The following is a 25,582-nucleotide window of genomic DNA, read 5'->3' as shown; positions in this document are numbered from 1 at the left end:
AAAATGACTTCTTACAGAAGATGGGGTTTGAACTGAGTCTTAAACCAGGAGAAGGAGGTAAAAAGGGAAAGCATTCCAGGTATCAGGCAGCCTGTAAAAGAAAAACCACAGATTCAGAAGCTCTAGTATTATGTGTGAAGTCCAGTTTGGCTAGAGTGCAGAGAGCAGAAGGGTGAGTTATGACTGTTGAGGCTGGAAAGGTAGGCAAGGGTCAAGTTCTGAAAGACTTTACAAATAAAACAGAGAAGTTAATATGGTATCCTATAGAGGCAATAGAGAGATACTAGAGTTGATTAAGAGACTGACATGGTTAGATATGTGCTTAAGGAAAATCACTTTAAAGGCAGTTTTTAAAATGAGCTGGAAAGAGATTTGAGGTAGAGAATTGAGACCAAACAGAAGGCTTTTGTAATAGTCTAGGACCAGAGGTGGGGAACTTGCAGCCTCGAGGTCATATGCAGCCCTCTAAGTGCTCAAATGTGGTGTTTTGACTGAGTCCAAATTCTATGGAACAAATCCTTTTATTCAGAGGATTTGTTCTGTGAAGTTTGGATTCAGTCACAGGGTAGCACTTGAGGACCTAGAGAGCTACATGTTGCCTTGAGGCTGCAGGTTCCCAACCCCTGCTTTCAGCAAAAGGTGGATGAGGGCCTGAAGTAAGGTAGTAGCTCTGTGAGAAAGGGCTGGATGCAGAAAATATTGTAGAGGTAGAAATGGCAAGATTTGGCATGAGGAAGAGTATGGAATATTGAGGATAGTGCGAGGATTACAGACTAGGGAGATTGAAAGACTGTGATATCTTCAACAAAAATTGGGGGAAAAAAGAGAGGAGGATATAGAGGAAAGAGATAATGGATTCTGTTTTGAATATGTTGAATTTGACATGTCTCTTGGATATCCAGTTTGAAATGTCCAATAAACAATTGGTGATGTGAGACGAAAGCTCAGAAGAGAGACTTTAGTTTGATGTAATGATATATGCAATACCTCTCTTCTTCCACAGTGCAACTCAAGACTCCTTTCCTACACGAATCTTTTCTGATCCCTTAACTGCTAGTGTCCTCCTTCCCAAACTGCCTTGGACTTAACTGCTTTGAATTTATTTGTATTTATTGTCTTCCCATCTAATTTGTGTACATTTAGAGATAGTCTGTTGTTTTCTCCACCAGAATATAAATTCCTTGGGTGTAGGGGTTGTTTCACTCTGAGTTTGAGTGCGTAGAGATGATAATTAAACTCATAGAAATGATGAGGTTACTAAGAGAGAGTATACTAGAAAGATTCTTATTCTGGTGTCCATGAAATTGGTTGTTTTTTAACAACTACATCAAAATAGTTGGTTTCCTATGTAATCCTGTGTATTTTATTTCATGCATTTAAGACATTATTCTGAGGAGGAGTCCATAGCCTTCACCAGCTTGTCAAAGAGATCTATCATACAAAAAAAAGTTAAGAATCCCTGATGTAGAGAGCAAAGAGATGAGGAGAGCCTGGAACAAGAGTCAAGGGATTACACATTTTTAAGAGATTTAATGTGGATAGTGATCCAGTGAAGGAGATGAAGGAGCAAGACAGGCAAGTGAAGGAGAACCTGGGGAGAACAGCGTCCCAATGCAGAGAGAGGAGAGAGTTCAGGAGAGAGAAAGGTGATCAGTTATGTCAAATGTAGCAGTGCATATTATGTGCCATTCTCTTCTCTTCACACCTATGTTACATTCCTTTATTTATTCTAGGATTGAAAGTGAACCGTCTAGATATGTATGGAGAAAAGTATAAGCCATTCAAGGGCATAAAATACATGACCAAAGCTGGGAAGTTTCAAGTCCGAACCTGAAAAAAGAATCCCAGATTGAGGGGAGAGCCACAAATACTTTTTCCATTTTGTCTTACCCAGAAGTAAAGAACCAGCCTGTCTTCTGCACATCAATTTCTTCTTGGGCCAACATTCTCCCTTTTTTCTGTGTTGAATCTATGGAGCCTTTAGTCTCACTGAACAAATCAAGGGAGAAGGAGAGTTATCAGAAGAACTGGACATATCTGAAGTTGAATCAGTGACAATTTCATTCTCAAAAAGGAGATGAGACATGGCAGATTTGTTTGACTTTATATTTCACTCTTTTTAATCTGTTTCCTGAAGAAGGTTGGCATATATTGTTTGCCTGACCTTTCTTTCTAAAGTTAGGAAAATAGTCCTTTCTAAAAGATAGTGATAAGAAAGTTCCATCATTTGAATAATGGTGAATATTAGCCAAGGAAGGGTTAACTGTGGACCTGTGGAAGGGAATAAGAAATCCTTGGAGGACAGTTTTGTGTAAAGGAGGTTATACGTAGGAGGATGAATGATATAGGAAGTAATTTAGGACCCCATTTAGAGAAGGGTAGAAAGAAATGAAAGGGTGGGGTTGGTTGATATCTTATATGTAGATTTCTCTACTTGTCAAACATTCACTAAATTTGGACTGGGGTGATAAACTTCTCAAAATTGTTTTAAACCCATCACTAAAATACTAAAACCCAGTAAAAGAAATTGTTTTTTGCAGACCTACAATCCTGTACCAATTACTCTCATGAGCTGCTGTCAATTATTTTTAATCTCAATATTCAGAGGAAGTAAGATCTTCCATCACTGGTAGAAAGGAAGAAGAGGATGTCTGAGCCTCTCTCATAGGACACTGACTTGACAAGCTATACAATTCTCATTTGTCCTTGTTAACCCCAGATAATTTAACTCACTAAAAACTTTCACTAACTTCCTTCCTGATATCTGATTCTCCTCTAGCTTTCACAAGGTGAAGAGGGCTGGAGAAGGGTGACTCCACATATCCTAGCCTAGCTTGTTCAGGGATATCTCAGCACTGGAAAATGAATGTTTGAGGCATAGGTTACACCACTAGATTCCATGGGGAAAAAAATTCGAGTTCCATTCTTAAGGAGGTCAGAACTGGCCACCTGGATCATTAAGAATATGCTAAGGTTGCCTAACAGTTACCTAGTCTTTGTTCTCAGTCACTGGGTGACTAAGTGGCTTGCAATTTTCCTAATTGTTCAAGAATACATACATACATACATACATACATATATATATATATATATGTATGTGTAGTATTGATTTAGATATTAAAAAGCCATGAACATTCATTTTTAGCTTCAGCGAAGGTGCTATTCCCTGTTTCCTGGCAGGAGTGGGTAGAAAGCAATGAAAGAAATCTATTTCTTCATCCTATCTTTGCTGATATATGAATTTTCAGTTTCATAACTCTTTACTTTTCTGGAATTGTTTTTGCTAATGAATAGTATGTAACTTTGTATTGCACTGTATTTTTTCCTCTGGATAAACTGTGCTGTGAATAGAGAAATGTGTTTCTTTCCCAGCTTCCCTGGGAAGTGTTTTAGGTACACTGCGAACAGCAGCCAAGTCTCACTTCAGAGTCTGACTTGGGCTCAAAACCTGCTGTGGAATCACTTGAACTTTGGAGTTCCCCTTTTTAGGAACTTTGTAGCACTTAGAATCACCTCTTCCCAGGTCCCTGGATGACTTGTAGGCTTCCTGGGATGACAATGTAACTAGTGTGTTGTTTTTCATAGTGTGATATATTCCTGTTGTTACTGCATATGTGTGAGTTTATAAATCTAAAATTCCAGAGGCTGTTCACTTTCCTCTTGAGCAACTCATTCTAATTGCAGGCAAAACACCCAAGAGGAAGGGGAGCATCCTCCTAAGTGCAAGGGTAAGCATATAAAGTGACAGTTGTATCGTCATCTGTGACCTGTGTAATGGGTCTTTGGTGCATGGTGGTCCACCATTCCAACCACACAGCTGCGTACCATTGTAATAAATGATGCAGGGTTGTCTCAAAGGAGCCGTTCAGACACTGTGTGTTTGGCTCGTACAGAAGTAAATGCTCATCCAAGCCTCAATAAAGGTTTGTTTTACCAGAACTCTGTGTCCAGTGTTTTGTTTTGAGGGGCCTGCCATGACACTGCCCCAAAAGCATGGTAGCAAGAGCACTGAAGTTGAGTCAAAGAGCCTGGCTCAGAATCCCAACCCAGCTACTGACTAGCTGGATGTTCATGGCTGAATCACAAGGACAAGTCAATCTCTCTGGGCCTGTTTCTTCATTTATAAAAGGAGGGGGTTGAACTATATGATCCCTAACATGTCTTCCATCTCCAAACCCATGTATGACACTATCAATGTCCCATCTAAAGAAGTTCTTAATAGTAATAGATTATGAATGTTTGGGGCATAGGTTATACGGCTAGATTCCATGGGGGAAAAAATTTGAGTTCCATTCTTAAGGAGGTCAGAACTGGCCACCTGGATCACTAAGAATATGCTAAGGTTGCCTAACAGTTACCTAGTCTTTGTTCTCAGTCACTGGGTGCAATTTTCATATTGTTCAAGGATATATATATATATATATATATATAGTATTGATAGCTACTGTTTTGTCTAAAAAAACTTTAAAGTACTTCTATATTTGATAGGGTCTCCTATAAAAGGAGATGGTATTAACCTCATTTTACAGTTGTGAAACCTAAATGACATATTCACATGATTTGCTCAGGGTCTGGGAGTTAATGTCAAGTCCAGGTCTAAGAATTTAGATCTAGTTCCCAATCTAGTACCTTCTTGCTAACTTGGGCTTGCACTGTTAATTAGACTAACAGTGGAGAGTGAAAGATGATGTCGTTGACGGCCCTGGGCTTGTTAGCTGTCTTTTGAAATTCACTTAAGTAAAATACCTTGGGGGTATAGCTATCAATCAGTAAACATTTATTAAGCTTTACCTTCTTCTGGGCACTGTCTAAGTTCTGGAGATACAAAGCAAAATCTCCCCTCAAGCAGCCCACATTCTAATGGGGGACATAATATATAAATCAGGGTATGCAAGAAAGACAATAGAAGGTAACCTTAGAGGGGAAGACACTAGCAGCTGAGGGGACCAGGAAAGGCCTCCTTTCATGGAAGAGATAATGCATGAGCTGTGTCCTAAAGGAACATGGGGATTTAAAGTCAAAGGTGGGGACACGTGTGTGAGTGGGGGGGGTGGCGACATTCTAGGCATGAGGAGTAGCCAGTGAGTGCAAAGACACAGTCAGGGATGGGAGACACAGTGTTCTGGGTGAGGAGGTTAGTGGGGCTGGATCATGGAGTGGGTGGCGAGGAGAGGAGCAGACAGATAGGAACAGACTGCAAAGTTAGGAAGGGCCAGGTTGTGCCAAACAAAGGCCTTTCAATTTGATCCTGGAGGGAGTAAGGAGACGTGTTAATCAAGTAGGAGCTGGCATGGACAGATCTACATTGAACAGTAGTCACACTACTGTACACTGGTCCCAAATTTCCCTTGGCATGCTCACTTTCTATACCCAGTCTTTCCAGCTTTAAATGGGCCAGGATATTTTGATAAAAATAAATGTAACTCAAAGAAAAAAAAGGAAAGAAAGAAATGTAACTGTAATACAGCTATTTATCACAATACTAGCACTTTATTTCTCTGACCAGTAGGTGGTGACTTAATGCCAGCAACAAGCAAACGATTGAAAATATTTTGTATTTTAAAGAGAGCTTAACTTCAAGCTTTGACACTTGAAATGCTAACACTAGGGAGCTTTGTTAAATCCGATTCTTTGACTCAAAGTTGAATGAGAAGGAGAAAGCCTATGACATGCTTTGATAGGCAGGCCTAGGATTATGGGCCAGCTCCAGTCATCTGTGGGTCTCTCTTTCCCTTTTGTTCAATGAGACTCCTAGCGCCATTGGCAGAAAATCATACTTATTCACTGGTTGTGGCAGCTTTCTTCTTTAGAAGCCATGTGTTAGCGAGTGATAGCTAGGACCAAATGTTTGATTCCCTTGTCTGCCTTTTCCCTCTCACCCCACTTTGGATATTTCATCCTGCCCAAAAGCTTCTCTAAACAAGAGTGTTGCTAACAGATCACATCATGCTGTTTGAGTACATTTGAGCGTAACTCACATGACCCCTCCTTGCTGGGCTCCGTGTCTGCCCTATAACTGAGTCAGTGACCTTTTCTGAGCTATTGTCTTGACATAGTCTGTGGTTTCCAGGACTTCACTCAGAGGAATGCTGGAGTCTTTTAACTTTGCATTTCCATCCCAGGAGGCCATACTTCTTCAGTTCATTTCATTAACCAAAGTGTCGGAACAAAGCCTGCCCCATGCATGGTGAGGTGGGGGTGGGGGTGGAGACTGCTCGAATTCTTGCCAGATGCAGCAGCCTGGGATTCTTGCCACACTGTTCTCTTCGATCTATGTTTTTCTTAAATGGCTCAGTTGCATGTCTGGCACTGATTCAGGGAAAGTTAAAACCTAGCCATCCTAAAGTCAAAAATCTATGACTCAAGTTTCTGTGGTCTGCATGTATTTAACTGGCTTTGGGGACGAGTCCAAGTTTTTAGAGGAGTTCTTTTTCCTAAATTATGTCCCAAGGCTTCAAACAGTAGATACCCCCTTCTTTTCTCTCTCTTTTTTAGCTGAACCTGCTTTTCTACCAAGAAAATGCTGAACTGAACAGTTCTGACAATATCTCAAGAGATAGTAGAAAACTGTCACCTTCCTTCTCCCCTTTCTCTCTCTGCCTCTGTGTCAGCATATATCCAACAGGATCATCAGTTTTATTCTTGGATACGGGGTGTTGTTGACTCCAGAGACAACAACAGGCTACACTGAGAAGGAGGAGGAGGAGGAGGGTGAGGGCCAGGCTGCATCTGTGAGCAAAGACAAACTGGAAATCAGGGGAGTACAGATCAGAAACACAGTTATCCCTTCCACATTTTGGTGGCTGGGGGCTTGAGATACCATACCCCCACCACTGCTCTGTGATCTGGAAAATCTATGTGACAATTTTGGGCCCTCTCTGCAAACCAGAGAAGTCTGCATGATTACAGTATTAAAAGATAAAATATGTTGATATGATGTAATACCATACATATATTTTATGCAATTCGGAGTTTCTAAATTTTATGTCATCTGCTGGCCTTTGCATGTCATCTGTAGCTTCTGCAAAATTCCCCCCAAATTTCCATTTAATTTCTTATGCCAGTGCATGATAAAGCAAAACCACAATGGGAAAAGTTGTGATGTGAAAAGGATAACTGTGCTGGGGTACAATATTCCAGGGGGTGTTTTCTTTCTGATGGAGGTTTCATATCATTTCCTCTGATCCAGACCATTAGGGCTATAGCTGGATGAGTCATCAAGATCTAAGACAAACTGCAGTTACAAAAGCTTCCTAGAGGAGTGATAATGTAGCTGGACAGGCAGATGGATGCTGCCACCCCATGCTGGGTAACTAAATACACAGTATACTGTTTGTCAACCATGTGAAAAATATATCTTTTATTATATTGAAGAAATATGGTACAGAATTGTGTCCCTAACAAATACAAGCAAAAATATGGATTGATAACTATAAATATGCCAAAGAGATCATTCCCTAAAGTGATATACAAATTCTGCCCAACTAAAGGAAGCATATTAAAAAGTAGTAACACATGAAAAGATTTACAGTGTACCCAGAAGCCAGGAATGTGGTTCAGCAGTTGTCAAATGGGGAAAAGAAACCATGGGGATAATGGGATTTTGTGAGGGAGTGCTCTTCAGTATCTGAGAAAGCCAGAACCCTATACTGGCCAATCAGTCAGACATTGATAGCTCAGGTGAGGCATTCCCTGGATCCCCTGGCACACTCTCTTAACTAATGACATCCTTTCCCCCTTGAATTTCTTTAGTTCTCACTTTGGCAATATTGTTTTTTATCTTTGTGGTCCCATTTTTCTAACCTCATGCTCGGCTATTTTCTTCTCCCCGTCTTCGGTCTGCTTGTCTATCTGTCTGTCTGTCCCTAGATGGTGGTATTTCCCCAGGGCGATTGCAATTCACCTTTCTGTTTCCTCCTGACAGATTGCAAATTAAAACCAAACTTTAACTCCTGATAACTTCTAAAGTGGAAAAGTACCTTAGAAAATATATGCTCGCTCCTTCTCTCTCTTCCTCTCCTATTTTCACTGTATGACAGTTTATGGAGAAATTGGATTATAAAAATTAAAAAGATGCTCCTTAGTCTTTTCAGTGCTTCATCTGAGAGGGAGGTGGGTGGGAGACCATTAGATTATGAGGAAAATTGCTTTTTTTTTTAATTGTTCACAGCCTCCTCTTGTCCTCGATCCACTTGAGGTAATTGATAACCTTGGTGTATACACCTGGAACATCTTTCTCTCCGCATCCTATGCCCCAGCTGATGATCCCAATCAGATGCATACGGTTGTCCTTCATGCACACTAGAGGACCTCCTGAGTCACCCTGCAACAGGAGGACAAATTAATCAACCACCTTTGCCAGCCAAGTGAGTACTGCCACCATGTCTACAGATTGCAAGCAGTGTTGTGGAGACCTGGATTGTTCTTAATAATAATAATAATGACAATTACCTTTGTTTTTTTCAGTTAATTTACTGAAAAAATACTCTTCATCTTTTGTAAAGTCCTGGAGGCCCTGCCTAAATAGCTAAATTGTTACTAAGTGAAGGTTGAGGTGAATCAGACCCCCAACCCATCCATTTTAGACTTGATATAGAAAAATGATTGAGGTAAAATATTTCCATTTCAACATATAATAACAATATATAGTATTGTGTGCCATATATCATTATATATATACACATATATGCATATATATGTATATATAACACTAATATATATTATAGTATTATGTGTCAGACACTATGCTAAGGGCTTTACAAATCTCTCATTTGATTCTCACAACAATGCTGGGAGGTAGGTTGTATAATTATCTTTATTTACAACTGAGGAAAGAGAGACAAACAAAGGTTAAGTAACTTGCCCGAGGACACATGGCTAGCAAAATATCTGATGCTGGATCTGAACTCAGGTCTTCCTGACTCCAGCCCTGTGCTCTATCCACTGTGCCACTTAGCATTCACTCACCAAAAAAAGTGTCTTAAAATGCAAAAATATCTTTTAAGCACTTACTATGTATAAAACACTTTTTTGGTCCTATAACATGTATTTTTTTAAAATTATAACTTTTGCAGCCATTAGATCCGGTGACAAATCAGCAGTGTTTAAACAATTAAGCATTTATTCAGGCCTCTAGCTATGGGAAAATGCAAAGAATCCTTTTTCCTTGATGTGTTGAATTGGAGCCTTCCAAGACAAGCCCATTTAGCACGCTTGGTCAATCAGTCAACAAACTTTTTAAGTACTTATATGCCAGAAACTGAACTAAGCACTGGATATACAAAGAAAGGGGCAGCTAGGTGGACAGTGGGTAGAATGCTGGGCCTGGAGTTAGGAAGTCTGGAGTTCAAATTCAGCCTCAGACACCGACTAGCTGTGTGACACTGACTAGCAAGTCACTTAACCCTGTTTGCCTCGGTTTCCTCATCTGTAAAATGAACTGGAGAAAGAAATGACAAAAGCAGTCTAGCATCTCTACCTAGAAAACCCCAGATGGGGTTACATGGAGTCCAACAAGACTGAACAATGACAAAAAAACAAAAAGAAAAGCAAAGCCACAATCCTGCCTTTGGGAAGCTCCCGTTCTCTCCCATCAGTACCTCCTCAGGGTCATTATGAGGTTCAGATGGGATAATAACCAGAAAGTGCTTAGCACATAAACCTATAAAAACATTAGCTATTATTATAGTAGGGGAGACAGTGTACAAACTATGGTACCTACAAGACGCATACAGGGTGAACGCGAGCCTCGAGGGAAGGCCCTAACAGAGAGGCAAGAATGGGAAAGTCCTTCGAAGGAGAGAGTTAAGTTAGGTCTTGAAGGAAGCTAGGGAAATCAGGAGACAGAAGTGTGGAGGAAGAACACTCCAAACGTGGAGGATAGAGGGTGAAGAGTGACAGATGCAGGTGGCAGTGTCTGAATCGGGCAGTGTGTGGGGAGGAGTAAAGCTTAAGAACTCTGGAAAGGTAGGAAGGGGTCAGGATGCAGGTCCCACTTCAGAAGTGGGGAGCAGAGGGCTCTCTGATCACCCCCATTACTTAAGAAATGATGGCAAGATGCCTACTTGGAAAACCTTTCAAAGAAAAAAAAAGGCCTGTTTCCAGTGTGATCTTGGGCACATCATCTAACTTCATTATTGTCTTAATCTCCTCATCTATAAAAGGAAGTCATTGGATCAGACGGCCCGAATTGCTTTATGTGCCATTAAGTAATGTAATTGGGATTTAAACCCAGGTATTTTGTCTCCCAAGTCTAGGACTAGCTCTACTGGAAAGCCATCAAGGTGAAATGGGAAGGGTCAGGGGAACTAAGTTTTAAACCTTACCTCTGCCTGTGTGACTTTGGAAGGAAAGAAAGAAAGGAGCAAATGTTAAAAATGTACCTACTTTTCAAAAGCTTGTGGAACTGAATGTTGTAAACTAAAAATAGATCAATATTTTAAAAAATGTACCTACTATGTCTTGGTAGCGCAAGAGCTATTATCTCATCTTATTCTCACAACAACCCTAGGAGGTAGCTGCTTTTATTATCTTCATTTTACAGTTGAGGAAACTGAGGCAAAAAAAGGTTAAGTGACTTACCCAGAGTCACAAAGCTAATACGTGTCTGAGTTAAAATTTGAACTCAGATCTTCTGACTCCAGGCTCAGCATTCTATCCACCTCACCACTTAGCTGTCTCTAATTGTCTAGGGAAATTAAAATTACCTCCCTCAGCTTCAGTTTCCTCATCTGTAAAATGAGAGAGTTGGACTAGAAAAGTTTTATGTCCTTTCCAGCTCTGATCCTGTGATTCTATCTTTTGGAATTAAAAGAGACCTCAGAGATCACCTCGTCCAATTCCCTCATTTTACACATAAGGAAATAAAGATCTAGAAAGAAGGGAATTGGCTGTGGTTTCACAGGTAATAAATAACAGAACTGGAATTCAGTCCTCAGGCCTCTGAAAACAAAGCCCGAGCTCTTTCCATATGGAGTACATACTCACATTCTAAGCCGACTGCAATACTCAGTTTTTCAGCTGGCAGGTCTGGTTTGTGCTCAGCACCATGTTACTACAGAATGTGAGTACTCTCACATAGGAATGCCAGCCCATTCCTCCTAGACAACTTGTCTTTTATAGAATTTCAGTTGGTTGATTGTGCAATGTTGTTACTACTGTTCCCAAATGAACTGTTTCTCTAGGACATAAAATCTTCCATATCCTATTTCCCAGTCTCCTAACTTCCTGGAAGTTCTATGAAAAACTTTGTATCTTATCTGGTGATTGGCATGGTGCTTTAAATATAGTTGGCTCATAATCAGTCAACAAGCACTTATTAAGTGCCTCCTGTGCCCATTTTTGTCTTTACAAAAATGAAATATTCTTTGTTATTTTACCAAGTAAAACAACATGTAAGAGACAGCTAGGTGGTACAGTAGATAAGAGTGTTGAGACCTTTATTAGCTATGTGACTCTAGGCAAATTTGTCTCCCTCAGTTTCCTCCCCTGTTAAAAACAGCACCTACCTCTCAGGGTAATTGCACAGATCAAATAAGGTAATATTTGTAAAGTATTCTAGGCAAGTCTCTGCCTCAGTTTCCTCACCTGTAAAATGGGGCTAATAATATTGTCCACTTCTAAGGCTCATTGTGCAGATCAAATAAGATAATATTTGTAAAATATTGAGTACCATGGCTGGCATGCAGTAAGCATTTATATTGGTTCCCTTCTCCTTAATAAGCACTATTTCCAGGAGTAATGGCTAGCATTTATATAGCAACAGAATGGTGCAATGGATAGAACGTGGGACTGAGTCAGGAAGACCTGAGTTGGAATCTGGCCCCAGACACTTACTAGCTATGTGACCCCACACAAATCATTTAACCTCAGTTTCCTCAATTGTAAAATGAGCCTGATAATAGCACCTATCCCCCTGGGTTGTTGTGAAGATCAAATGAGATAATATTTATCAAGTGTGTTGCAAACTTTAAAGTGCTATATAAGTATTATTATTATTTTAATAAGTTTTTATTGACATCTTCTGTTTTTTACATATCATAAGTTATTCCCAGGATCCCTCACTAACTATAATTGTTAAGCGCTTTAAAGTTTATGAAGCAGTTTACCTATGCTATCTTAATCTTCACAACACACCAGTTATCATCCCCATTTTTTCAGATGATAAACCTGAAGCCAAAAGAATGTCCAGGTCGTACATACAGTAAATGTTGCAGGCAGGATTGAAGTCAGGTCTTCCTGACTCTAAGGTCAACATTTTATCCACTATACCACCTAGCAGCCCCCAGGTGAATACAAAATATGTTGGGGGTTTTTTTTGGAGGGGGAGGTACCATCAGTTCTGGGAGATCAAGGTGGGTTTCCCAAAAGAACTGGAAAATGAACTGTGTTTTGTAGGAGGTAAAGGTGAGGAGTCTATTCATAAATGTTTTTATTCTCTTTCCTTTCACTGGTTTCAGTCATGTCTGACTTTTTTCTGACCCCATTTAGGGTTTTCTTGGCAAAGATACTAGAGTGGTTTACCATTTTCTTCTCCATCTCGTTTTAGAGAGAAGGAAACTGAGGCAAACAGTGTTAAGTGACTTGTCACACATCTAGTAAGGGTCTGTGGTCAGATCTGAACTCCTGACTCCAGGCTTAACACTAAGGTGTAGCTCCTGCCTCTTCTCAGAGGAGAGGCCCATTTCCCAGCACCTATAGAAATCAGGAGTTTCTCATATAACTTCCGGCATATTAGAGCTAGTAGAAACCTTAGAGATCATCTAAGCCAAACCTCTCATTTTACAGAGAATGAAACAGAGGCCTGGAGAGATGAAATGATAAATAATAGCTATAATCATAGCAAACGTTTATGTAGTGCTTACTTTATTCTAGGAACACTTTATTATTTCATTTGAGCCTCATAACTAGGTATGCAGAACGGCTAGCAACTGAGCCAGCTGGAAACTGAGCCTTCACCCGAGGTTCTCTGACTCCTAAGTCCAGCCCTCTTTCCACTGGACCACGCTGCCCCTGTTTTCCTTTGTCATTGCAACAGTCGATTCACTGAATGGGCTTGCAGGAAATCCAGCAACAGGTGGGGTTTCCTTCCCAGAAACTAAGGAAATTTCTTACAATTTATTTAGTTTAGGACTCTTTGGTCTTTCCCTTCCACTAGTCTCAAGGGAGCTTACCTATCGTCCCCAAGGTTTACTTGGCTTCTAGAGATTAAATGCATTTATTCCATTCTGACTGATGTTTTCCTTGGCTCAAACCTTCTTTTCCTCTATCACAGTAATCTGAATGATGGAGAAAAACCTATTTACCTGGCAGGCATCGTGGAGGTTTACTTCCTTCCCTCCACTTCTTGTGTCCCCAGCACAGAGCATATTCTCTGTGATCGTTTTATTAAACAGGTGCCGAGACGTGCAGCGGCTGGATGGATACAGACGTACATGGCCCTCCTTTAGTCTCTCAGAGTAATAGGGAGAAGCTGCAAGAGATAGAAATGGTTTCATGGTTTCTGGTACAACCTTAGTTCCTTCCCATAGAAAAGAGATGAGACTGTTTCTCAATCCTTACCACCTGTTCAGTACTAGACATCTCCTATAATTACTTGTTTTTTTGTTGTGAACTTAATTATCAATGTGAACATTTCATCAGATAAGGAAAAGCACAAAAGGAGATTCTAAGTACATTGTTGATGTTCAGTCACCTCTGTCTCTTTGTGACCCGCCGATCGTAGCACACCAACACTGTCCATGGGGTTTTCTTGGCAAAGATACTGTAATGCCTTCCCATTTCCTTCTCCAGTGGATTAAGGCAAACAGAGGTTAAGTGACTTGGCCAGGGTCACATAGGTAGGAAGTATCTGAGGCTAACTGTGAATTCAGGTCTTCCTGACTTCAGACCCAGTGCTCTATCCCACTGTGCCACTTAGGTGCCTCTGGTAAATGTGCACAATTTGGTTTTTAAAAATGAATGTTAAATTTATCAAAGTTGTAACAAAATTGCTATGTTTGTGTCCCCTTTTGGACATACTTTTTTCTTCTTCTGTGTATTTTTTTAAAAATGTTTTATTCATGCTTTTTTTTTAGCTCTAGCCTTCTCACTGACTCATCGACCTCCCCCTCACTCCCACTCCCAATAGAAGCCCTTCCTTTTAACACATTGATCAAACATATTGGCACATTCACTATTTCTGAAATTATATGTCTCATCTTGTCCCTCCAGTCTATCCCTTCTGTGCCAAGAGGCCAGAAGCATGCTAAAAATTACTCTTCGCAAAGCATTTTCATATTCATTCTCTCTTTTAATCTGCAAAATTACTCCATGAGATAGGTAAGCACAGTGTCATTACACAAAGGTACAAGTAAAGGAGCAGAGAGCCGACAACTTGCCTAAAGTCCCAGGGAAGGAGGGAATGGGCAGGGACTAGAATCCAGATCTACTGACTCCTTGTCTTTCAGGTTCACTATACTACATTCTGCAGAATTGTTACAGTTGTAAACTTCCTATATCCAGTGGGTATCGTACTTACTCTCCTCGTGTTTGCCATAGCCAGACAGCTCACATTCTGTCCAGTCAGGCATTTGCAGGCCTGCGGGAGGAAGGCAGACGGTCTGGACTGACTTGGTTTCCTGGGCACATTGTAGTGAGTCAGATTTAGGTTTGAGCTGCAAGAGAGCTGAGAAGAGAAACAAGGAAGAGCATGCTAAGTCCTATGTGCAAACACATACACACACACGTACACACACACACACACACACACATACATACACACACACACACACACATTTCCTTCTTCAGAACAGCACTATAAAGGGCAAGGAACTAGAGAGGGTGAGTGTACATGTGTGGACAAGGGCCAGATTTCAGAGGGGGAAAATTTAGAGAAGGTCCATCTTACCAATGTCATTGTCAAAAGTCTCTAAAACAAATTTTTCATGGATGACATATTTTTCCACTTCAAATATTTGCTCATCCTCTTCTTTCTCCTCCCGATAGGTCTTGCCTAGAGCCACCCTAAGTTGATGGACTTCAAACCTGCTGAAGAAAAAGGTCCTTTGATGACTATTGTCACAAAAACTTCTTTAGGTGACCATGAGTAGGAAAGTGAGTTGGAAATTTAATTTAAAAATATTATCAAGTGCCTACTCTGTATATTGGGGCAGCTGATTGTGCTAGAGTCCTGGAGTCAGGAAGACTTATCTTCCTGAGTTCAAATCTAGCCTCAGAAACTTACTAGCTGTGTGACCCTGGGCAAATCACCTGTTGGCCTCAGTTTCCTCATCGATAAAACAAGCTGGAGAAGGAAATGGCAAACTACTTCAGCATCTTTGTCAAAATAGCCCCAAAATGGGGTGACAAAGAGTCAAACATGACTGAAAAGACTAAACAATAACAACAATGAAAGTCATTACCCTCAAGAATCTTACATTCTACTAGGGTGATACAACCTGTATACAAATATGTAAATGTGAAGTATATTCAAAGATACAAGGTAATACAGAATAATTTCAAGAGGGAAAGATAAAACAATTTCATTATTAGAGAGATCAGGAAAACATTCATGTAGGAGGTCTCAGGTAGGAAGAGGACTTAAGCTATCCTTTGAAAGAAGCTAGGGGGTTTTATGAGATTGAGGTGAGAATATCTTATATTTCAGTCACGAGGGATCATTTGTGCCAAGACAAGAAGGCAAGAGAAAATAAATGCTTGTTTTTTCCTTTGGCAATTTTAATTTTTTTTTTTTGCAAACTGTTTCTTCCTTCACAATATGGAAATGGGTTTTGCATGATTACAGATATAAACTATATCAAACTACTTACCATCTAAAGAGGGGAGAGGAAAAAGGAGACAGGAGAGGGCACGGAGAGAGAGAAAATTTGGAATTCAAAATTTTATTTAAAAATGCTAAAAATTGTATTTACATGTAATTGGAAAAAATAATATATTATTTAAAATATAACTGGCAAATATTTAGCCAAATAAAAAATAATGTTTAGAAAAAAAAGAAAATGCTTATTCACTTGACATGGAATCGTGTATACAAAGGAAGAACAAACAGGCCATTTTGGGACAGAAAATATGTAAAGGGGAGCAGTAGAAAATAAGATGGGAATAACACTGATTAGGAAGGGTTTTAAATGCCAGTCTGAAGTGTTTCTATTTCATCCAATGGGCAATAAGGAGCTACTGAAGATTTTTATATAGGGAATGGAATTGAGCAATAGTTAAGGTATATTGGAGATGGGAGTGACTGAAGGCAGAGACCATTTAGAAGGTTAGTTAATGTTAATGCAGGGCTGAACTAGGACGGAGGCTATGAGAGTGCAAAGAAGGGCACAGTAGTGAGGGCTGTCGAGGGAGGATTGACAAGTTTTGGCAACTACTTGAATATAAAGGTTGAGAGAGAGGAATCAGATGACTCTGAAGTTGTGAACCTTGGTACCTAGAAGTATAGTGGTACCATCGGGAGAAACAGAAATTTGGAGTGATTGGTTTGTGAGGGAAAATGAATTCTGTTTTGGACATGCTGAGGATGATATGGGACATCCAAGTGGAGATGTCTAACAGGCAGGTGGAGCAGGCAGTTGGTAAGATATGGGACTGAATTTCAGAAAGGACTTCAGCTTCCTATGCCATTGGGGAGGGACAAGAAGATCCTATGGTAGCGTAGGATCCTTTAAGTGCTCAACCCTTCAGGCAAAACCTTCACTGTCCTACAGGATGGAAGTTTTCTGGAGAGTTGGTCCCACTAGTGAACAAAGACCTTGAAACCAATAGCAGCCCCAGTATATTTGCTTTATTCCTGAACACAATAGTGTGGATCCTTTCCTGGCTTAAAAGCCTATGTATGTCATCACCAGATTGCAATGCAATGAGCATGTCCCATGATCTGGGAATGGCTCAGGAAGAAGAAGAAGAAAACCAACTTATAACTCAGTCTGCCTGACCCCATTGCTATTTTTATCCTTTGCTTTTAGTCTTAAATCCTATGATAGAATCAGGGAAGAGGAGTCAGTCTCTAACAGCCCAAGAGCTCTATCATTTTAACTTCTTTCATTTAAAATTTTGAAAAAAAGATTTACTGATTGATGCCTTTTGTTTTAAACACCATAAGCATTTCCAGCTACACACACACACACACACACACACACACACACACACACACACACACACACTCTGAACCCTTCTTTTTAATAACAACAATTTTAAAATGTTAAGCAAAAATAACCACCAAAGTAGCTATTATCTATTAGGCAACATTCTGTACCTATGATCTTGACCCCTCTAAGAGGAGGAAAGTGTGTTTTACCACCTAATCTCCAGAACGAAGATTGATCGTTGCAAAAATCATCATTTAGCCACTTCTTAGGGTTATTTATATTTCTTAGTTGCTTTTAGGGATTGTGAATTTGAACAGCTCAGTTTCCTTACCTACAAAATCAAGTTATAGACTAGTCTCTAAAGTTCCTTCCAGATCTCAATCCTATGCTTGTATGAACCACTTTCTAATCTCTGAATGCCAATCCATCCTTGATAACCATGTGAATAGAAGGGATTTAACTCCCAAGTAAAATTACAATTAATAAAAATGGAAGAATGGAAGTACCTAGTACCTGCACGACTGGAGTTAACTCTCTAGACTATTATCATTCATCATTCTTTCTTGTCTTCTATTATTTTAGAAAATAATCTAGAAAAAAGTCAATTTACTGATATGAATAGACCAGGGTTGGACTACTTCCACGGGATAATGACAATTGCCCAGTGGTCTGACATCTTAAGCATTTTCAAGAGATTTGGCTTCATTCTCCAACTCTGCAACTTCCCCCACCTTCACTACTCTGCAAGTTTGTTAAGAGATTCCTGGGATCATATGGTTGACACTGATGACTGAAGTGACTGGAAATTTCCCAACATCTCCAAGATCAGTCATAATCTGGGACCATTCCAACCTAGGAAATAGAATAACGGTCTGGCTCTGCACTCTCATGGCTAGCCCAGAACTAGACCATCTTCAGGCATTGCAAATGGTTAAGCTGTAGAAAGACATTTTGGCATAGTTGAGAGAGAGGTAGCCTTAGAGTAAAGAAGACCTGGGATCATGTCCTACTTATGACTTATCCTGGCGGTGTGTCTGGGCAAGTCACTTAACTTCTCAATACCCCTAAACAGTTTCCTAAGACTATACTTTAGGGAATGGTTTTCCAATTGAAGTAGTAGAAGGAGTTTCCTCACCATGAATTCCCTACACATCAATGAAATCACAGGTCTAGACCAACAAAATAAAATTAAGAATGCCTGCAGCCAAATCACCATTCCCTTAGATGAATATTTCCTTGCCTGTCAGACTTTCTATAAGAGTTTCCTCTGGTTTCAATGTCTAGAGAAGAATAACTTGTGGGTTTTCCTCATTCTTACTTCTCTTGAAAGCAGTGGGCTGCAGAGAGAACCCAGCAGGAGTCAATCAGTATTCCTCCACACAGGAAATTTGTTTTCCCAGGGGATTTCCGGTCCATGTATGTGATGGCAGCCTGCCAGGGATGAGAGGTGATGTCAGTGAAGAAGCCTCCTTTAATTCGAAACTGGCTTTCTTTAATCTGCCGCAGGCCACAAGTAGCTGGGAAAAAGCAAAACACAAAGCAAAAAGAGGTCAGACCTTGCAGAGGTCTGCAAGGGTTCTTGCAGTCATTTTGGTTCCCAATTTTAGTATTCTGAGCTCTGGCAAAATAGATAGTCTCTATAAGCATACAACATGATGGAGAAGACTACAGGAAGCATGTTATTCACCTCCCCTCCCCTCCCCTCCTCTCCCCTTTCCTCTCCTCATCTCTCCTCTCCTCTCATCCCCTCTCCTCCCTTCTCCTCTCCTCTCCTCTCTTCTCTTCATTCTACCCATCTTTCATGACCCAACATGAATACCACCTCTTCCACAACTACCTCAGATCACAGCAATCTCTCTCCTACCCTCAAGGAGTTTACATTCTATTGGGGAGAAGGGGGAGATAAAATGTGATTGCAGATAAGAAAATATGGTCTATATAAAATAAATCCAAAGTAATTGGGGTGGGGGCACTAAGAACTGGGATAAATCAGGAAAGGCCTCCTCAAAGAGGTGGCTCCTGAGTCAAGACTTGAAGGAAACTAGGAGTAACAAGAGGAAAAGTCCCTTGTAATATGGTGCCAGCTTACCTTTCCAAGGCTTGTACCCTACCCTTCTTCACGGGCACTACATTCTAGATAAACTGGTGCACTTTGCTATTCTCATCTCCCGCCACCATGACTTTGTATAAGCTAACCCCCATATCTCTTAAGTGCTCTCCTCTCCTCTGCCTCTTAGAATTCCTAGCTGCCTTCAAAGATCACCTCATCCACCCAGATATTAGTGCCTTTTCACCAGAAATTACTCACTCTCTCTTTATCTCTCTGTTTATCCATCTGTCTTGCTCTCTTTCTCTCCTGTTTCTCTGTCTCTCTCCACCTCTGTCTCTGTCATCTTTATATATATGTATAGATACATATACACACATACATATATGTATGTATACACATATACACGTGTGTATGTGTATATATGTATAGTATACATACATATATATGCACTTAATTTTTTATGTACATTTCCCCCAATATAGCACAAGCTCCTTAAGGCCAAAGACCATTTCATTTCTGTTTTTGTATTCCCAGCACTAGCATAGGGACTATCATTAGAGTTAGGTCTCAATAAATGGTTGATGAATGAATAGTAAAGACCATTCTTGACATGAAAACAGCTTGTGAATAATTGCAGAGGCAGAAGATGGAACGTTGTATTTGGGGAATAGCAAAGAAGTTGATTTAGCTGGAACATAGAGCATACAAAGGACAATCCGGGAAGGTTAAGGGGGCAACTCTTGATTTTCCTCTTCTTTATTCTGTTTTCACCCACTCCCTCTCACTGACCTAGATCTTCTGCACAAGCTGAAGCACATGATAAAAACTGAAAGGAGACATTTTTGAGGGAGCGAGGGGACAAAGTATTCTTGGGGGTGGGGAAAGACAGATCTGCTTGAAACTTTTCCTGATACTGCCACCAGGAGACTACCGATACCTCCCACCCACCCAACTCCCTGGGCAATGGAAACCTGTGTTCACTCTCATTAATTGTCAGGTTAAGGAACAAACATGACAGAATATTTTTTAGCTTCATCCAAGTTCCTGACCCACTGGAGAAGTGGCTGCTATAATCACAGACCAACTAGAAGGGAAGAAAAAGAGCTAGAGAAAGCGACAAAAGAAAATGCCCAAAGTCCGCCTCTTACAGCATTTGGACACGTTGCAGTATTCCCATGTCAGCTGACCACCCTTCAGCACATGGCACCAAGGTTTTCTGTCATTGTCGGGATTCCTGAAAGCAAAGAGGTTATAGAGTATTTTACCTATCTAGATTTTCTCAATGAGCAAGTCATAGAACTTTTACAAATCTCACAGTTGGAAGGGAACTTGTGACTTCTACAGTGATGTCAAACTCAAATAGGAATGTATTCCTTCTGGCAACATACTGACTTAGAAAACCACAAATTCATGTAACCAATGGAGTATTTTTATTCATTTGGTTAAACATTATGAAATTGTCTTTCCATCTGGTTTGGATTGCATTGGGGATTGTATGGAACCTACAGGCCCTAAGTTGGACCTCTCTGCCACAGTGTGCCAAACATGTGGCCCTCTAGTCTTTACTTGAAGACCTCAACAATGGAGAACTCAACATCTACCAAAGCAGACTATTCCACTGCTGGACAACCTGTAATTATCAGGAAGATAGGAACGGGGAGTCTCCCTGGAACTCCTATCTGCTGTTCTTTGTTCTGCCCTCTGGTTTCTTTATCCATATGATGGTCTGATAGATAATGGAAGATAGCCATCCTTCTAGCTTCTTCAGTTGGTCTTATGACATGATTTCAAGTCTCCTTCATCGTCCTTCAAATCTTTCCCATTCTTCTATGACGTTGCTGTTGTTCAGTCATTTTACATTCGTGTGCAACTCTTCATGACCCCATTTGTGGTTTTCTGGGCAAAGACACTGGAGGGATTTGCAATTTCCTTCTCCAATCCATTTTACAGTTGAGGAAACTGAGGCAAACAGGGTTAAGTGACTTTCCCAGAGTCATAGTGCTGTTAAGTGTCTGAGGCTGGATTTCAGCTCACAAAGATGAGTCTTCATGACTCCAGGCCTGGCACCCTATCCACTGTGCCACCTAGATACTCATGCCTTAAAGAAGGTTTGCATCCTCCTCTCATCCATTCTACCTCCAACATTCTCAAATCTAGTGTAGAGCTCAGAATGTGAAAGGTAAGATTTTGAATGTCTCCATAATATCTCCTCTCTCAGGAAAAATTGTGTTAGTTTTTATATTTTAAAGTTGTTTTTAATTAAGATTATGATTTTTAATTAAGATTAAGAAAAATTGTGTTAGTTTTTATATTTTAAAGTTAGTTTTTAATTAAGGTTAAGCAGGCTGAAATGCTCTTTTTTCCACTAGCTAAAAAGGTCCAGAGAAGTCCAACTGGATAGGAGAAACAACTGAATTCCCAAATCCCTTCTAGGAGCAGTGTTCACAACAGAATTTTGGAGAAAAAGGAAGTTTTAATAATAATTTGACTGATATATATTGGTAATTCTGTAAAGCTATTTAGGGCCCCTTCAGGCTAACTTGAATGTTAGCTACCTCTAGATAACACACTAATGAATCATATATAATCTAAAAATAATTCTTTTAGGAATAAATTATATTGTTATATAATGAATGTTGGGAAAACTATCACAGACCCATGCATTAATCTGCTTGCTTGTTTATTTATTAGTAGAAAGAAAATTTCTTTATTTATAGAAGTAGCTTGATAGCTAAGTGGATAGAGCACTGGAGCTGGATTCAGCAAGACCCAAGTTCATATCCTGCCTCAGAGACTTATTAGCTCAGAGAGCTAAGATAGGATCTTAACCTTCCTCTGCCTCAGTTTCCCCATTTGCAAAAAAGGATAATAATAGCACCTACCTTCCAAGGGTGTTGTGAGTGTAAAATGAGTGAATATTTGTAAAGTGCTTTGCAAATCTTAAATTGTTATGTAAATACTAGCTACTATTCTTAGAAAAGGTTTAGGGGAAAAGAGGAACCTGGGAAAAAATACGTCATAGAGCAGTTTAAAAGTCGAGAATCACGACACCTGTGTTCCACATTTTATTCTTTGAATGACAATGTGAGTTCAAGAGAATTATTTGATCTTTCTGTGCCTGAAACTTTTTCCCCATCAAGAAAATGAGAATAGAAATATATTTTCCCAGGAAATTTGTGAGGATATGGAAGCTATGTGAAAATTCTTGGCATTCTCTGATAGACAAGGTCACAAAAATCTACTAATATTTTAACTTGAAACATCAACTATTACCCCTATTCTCTCCTCCCCCCCCATTAAAGTCAGCCTCATACATACAAATACAAACCTACCGGCAAAAATTATGACTGCCCAGGCCCAAGTAACGTGCATCCTCCCTCCAAGCTGTGTAAGATCTAATTTTCAGAAGCAGGGAATCCCACTTGAGGCAGGGAGTGTTTGATTCAGTTTTGCTCTGAGTACCCCGGTAGTACGTGCCCTTTCCAAAATAGCAATCTTCAGCGGTACCTATATTAAGGAGGGGGAAAAAAGGGTAAAACAAAAAATTTATTAATAAATCAAATTAATAGTAAGTCCTTTCTGAGAGGGCTTGGAGCGAGTAAGACAAGATGGGATGCTAAACTTCTTTTCAGAAGGATCTGAAATTTTATCGCTTCCTTTTTGTTCTCTCAAGTTCTAGGAGAAACTGCTTCCTTCTCTCTCTAATTGAAACAGTTGACAAACTGTCCCATTTAATATTATCAGTTGGCATTTGGAGCTAGAAGGAACCTTAGCAATCACTTTTTCAAACCCTTCTATTTTGCATCTTGGGAAATTGACCCAGAGAGATTAAAGAATGTCCCTCATAGCTGCATAACAAATTAGGGGCAAAACTGATGGGGTGCTTGGGTGCCTGTGCTTGGACCCCAATTCCAGAACTACATTTCTTTCTAGCCTCAAAACACTGGGCAGTTTCTCCCCAGTCCAAGAATACTATGCCTGATCATGAGTGGGCCCCAGAAAAACCCTTATCTCTTCCTGGTACAGTAGTAAACTGCACATATAGGATTTATTGGTTTGAACTGGCTTTGTACCAACTCATAAAGATATTTAATACCCACTGGACTACGTATACCATCTCCCTACCTCATTATATGCATCCTGGACTCCTCATTATGTGTATCCTAGACTTACACATATGTATATTCCCTACATCTATCTTGTCTAATAAGACATTGATGGGTGACAGCCTGGGCATTTCTCAGGTAACCCTGATCATTAGCTGACTTAGTGATGTTGCAGGCCTAAAATCACACCTCTGTGGGTGATTTCCCAGTGAACTCTGGGTAAAATGCCTTGGCAGTAGATACTAAAAGTATGTGTTCCTTTAAAAACTGACCGTTCCCTAATCCTGCCCTGAATCACCTAGGTAGCATATTTGGCATATGTTTTACTATAGAATAGCCTACATAAACTTTAAATGTACCCCTTTTAGATTGCAAATTCCTTAAGAACTTTTGCCTGCTGTATAGCATAACAAAATTTTTGCCAACTTGACTTAAAGAATGCTTGAATCCATGAATTCATTCCACAAGACCCTGTCCAGGAACTTCAGCCTTTGGGGTTCCTGGACATCCTTAACCCTATCAAAACCAAGACTGGAAACCATAGCTTCTGAAGTATTAGTAATGCATGGAGTGAGGGACACTGTGATATAATGTAGTGACCTATTTCCCCCTTGAGTTCCTAAGTGTTTTGAGTTCCTATCTTAATACACTGTCAGATTCCAGAATAGTTCTGTAGTAATAAATCATGCTTCTATTAACCTACACTTTCTTCTTTCAGACTTTACTATTTCATCATTATTCTAGTTATCTAGACACTTAAATCCTTATGTAGAGCTCTTTACTTTTCTTTACCACCACCCCAACCTATCAGTTAAAATTCTCCCTCAACATTATCTCTTATGATGTTTTTTTCCTTTCTCTCCACTTACATTACTTCCCCTCTAACACAGGTACTCCTCTCTTGCCTGGATGCCTGTATTGTTTGTGGTTGTTGTTCAGTTGTTTAAGTTGTGTTCAGCTCTTTGTGACCCCATTTGGGGGCAAGAGATAGTGGTTTGATATTTCCTTCTCCAGCTCATTTTGCAGATGAGGAAACTGAGGCAAACAGGGGTATATGACTTTCCCAGTGTCACACAACTAGTGTCTGAGGCTAGATTTGAATTCAGGATGATGAGTCTTCCTGTCTCCAAGCCTAGTACTCTATCCACTGAACCCTCTAGCTGCCCAGATGATTATATTAGCCTCCTAAATAATCTAATGCTTCTCTGCTTTAAAAATTTCAATGACTCCTCACTGCCTACCAAAACTCTATAATCTGGTATTCATAGCCCTCCACAATCCAGGCTCAGTCTTATTTCAAACTACTTCCCTTAACATAGTCCTCATTCTATCATTCATTTCTCACTATTCTCTAATTTGGCCTTTTCTTGCCTTTCTGCTTTTGGTTGGAATAATATTGCCCTTCATCTCTGTCTGGTGAAATTCTTCTCTTCCTTCAAAGACCAGCACAGGAACCATCAATTTTAAGTTCTTCCTAGAAGTGATCTCTTAAAAAAAAAAAGCCCTACCTCTCTCCTGTGCACTTAATATTTCTCATACTTCTTCCAGAGTCATGATTCACCCATACAAGTCTCCTTTCAGATAATGCAGATGGCAACCCCCCCCTTATTCTTTAATGAAAGGTCTCCCTGAGTTGCTATTGTAAAAAAAAAATTAAAATCATCACTTGCTTATTAGTATTGTGGTAAAAAAACATCTCTAAACTAAACGAGGTAGATTTTTGGATAGCTGGCATAGTCTATTACCAGTTCATACTCATGGTTCAAAAGGACCTGCCAGAAATTATGCTCTCTTAACCTAGCCTTTGAGAGCCCAGGGTCACCTGTCCGTCACTACAAGGCCTTGGTAAAGAAAAAGGCTTTGATAAAAGATTATAACATATGCTTGCAAACCCGTCTTCTGTTAGCCCATTAGATCACATGACAAGGTCTCTAGGTTTTTCTTCTTCTTTTTAAATCTCCATCACCTAATACAGTACTCTACATATAGTGGGTACCTGACAAATATTTGTTGAATTGAATGAAATTATGTAGAAAGCCTGCTCTTCCCTTGCCTCGGAAAACCAAAACAGCCTGGAACTTTGTTTCCACTGAAACAAGTCAAAACCATCCTATACCCCTTTTTTGCCAAGGGCCATCAGCCTTGTCTTCTCAGCCACTTAACCACGCCCCAACCTGGTGACTTTTTCCCTCCATCAAGGCCAATGGGAATGTTCAGATCAAATACACCCCTCAGATACTCACTCTTTGAGCAGGATGGGATGCTGCAGTACTCCTCGATATAAAATCCATTCTTGAAGACATAACACCAGGGCTTGGAACTTTTGTCTGGGTTCC

General features: G+C 40.0%; 2 protein-coding genes across 4 annotated transcripts in view; one reads left to right on the top strand and one right to left on the bottom strand.

Moving 5' to 3' along the window:
- AP3M2 (adaptor related protein complex 3 subunit mu 2) overlaps window positions 1-3,939 on the top strand; it is a 31,629-nt gene extending 27,690 nt beyond the window's left edge. For both annotated transcript variants that reach the window (XM_072635074.1, XM_072635075.1), the window contains exon 9: window positions 1,734-3,939. In XM_072635074.1, the coding sequence (XP_072491175.1) occupies window positions 1,734-1,834 (101 nt within the window). In that variant the 3' untranslated portion in view covers window positions 1,835-3,939. The remainder of the gene's footprint in view (window positions 1-1,733) is intronic.
- A 3,393-nt stretch (window positions 3,940-7,332) lies between these two features.
- The window catches only part of PLAT (plasminogen activator, tissue type), a 38,930-nt gene continuing 20,680 nt past the window's right edge, over window positions 7,333-25,582 (bottom strand). Inside the window, exons 7-14 of one of the 2 annotated variants that reach the window (XM_072635072.1) lie at window positions 25,490-25,581; window positions 22,473-22,647; window positions 20,289-20,374; window positions 18,409-18,607; window positions 14,888-15,027; window positions 14,519-14,665; window positions 13,305-13,471; window positions 7,333-8,323 (exon numbers count right to left, since the gene is read on the bottom strand). In XM_072635072.1, coding sequence (XP_072491173.1) covers window positions 8,165-8,323; window positions 13,305-13,471; window positions 14,519-14,665; window positions 14,888-15,027; window positions 18,409-18,607; window positions 20,289-20,374; window positions 22,473-22,647; window positions 25,490-25,581 — 1,165 coding nt within the window. In that variant the 3' untranslated portion in view covers window positions 7,333-8,164. The remainder of the gene's footprint in view (window positions 8,324-13,304; window positions 13,472-14,518; window positions 14,666-14,887; window positions 15,028-18,408; window positions 18,608-20,288; window positions 20,375-22,472; window positions 22,648-25,489; window position 25,582) is intronic. The other variant, XM_072635073.1, reaches the window with a different exon arrangement.

The sequence above is a fragment of the Notamacropus eugenii genome, chromosome 1, assembly GCF_028372415.1.
Source record: "Notamacropus eugenii isolate mMacEug1 chromosome 1, mMacEug1.pri_v2, whole genome shotgun sequence".
Classification (NCBI taxonomy): Eukaryota; Metazoa; Chordata; class Mammalia; order Diprotodontia; family Macropodidae; genus Notamacropus; species Notamacropus eugenii.
Note: the sequence above shows the minus strand (reverse complement) of the source record. Positions and strands in the feature narration are given on the sequence as shown.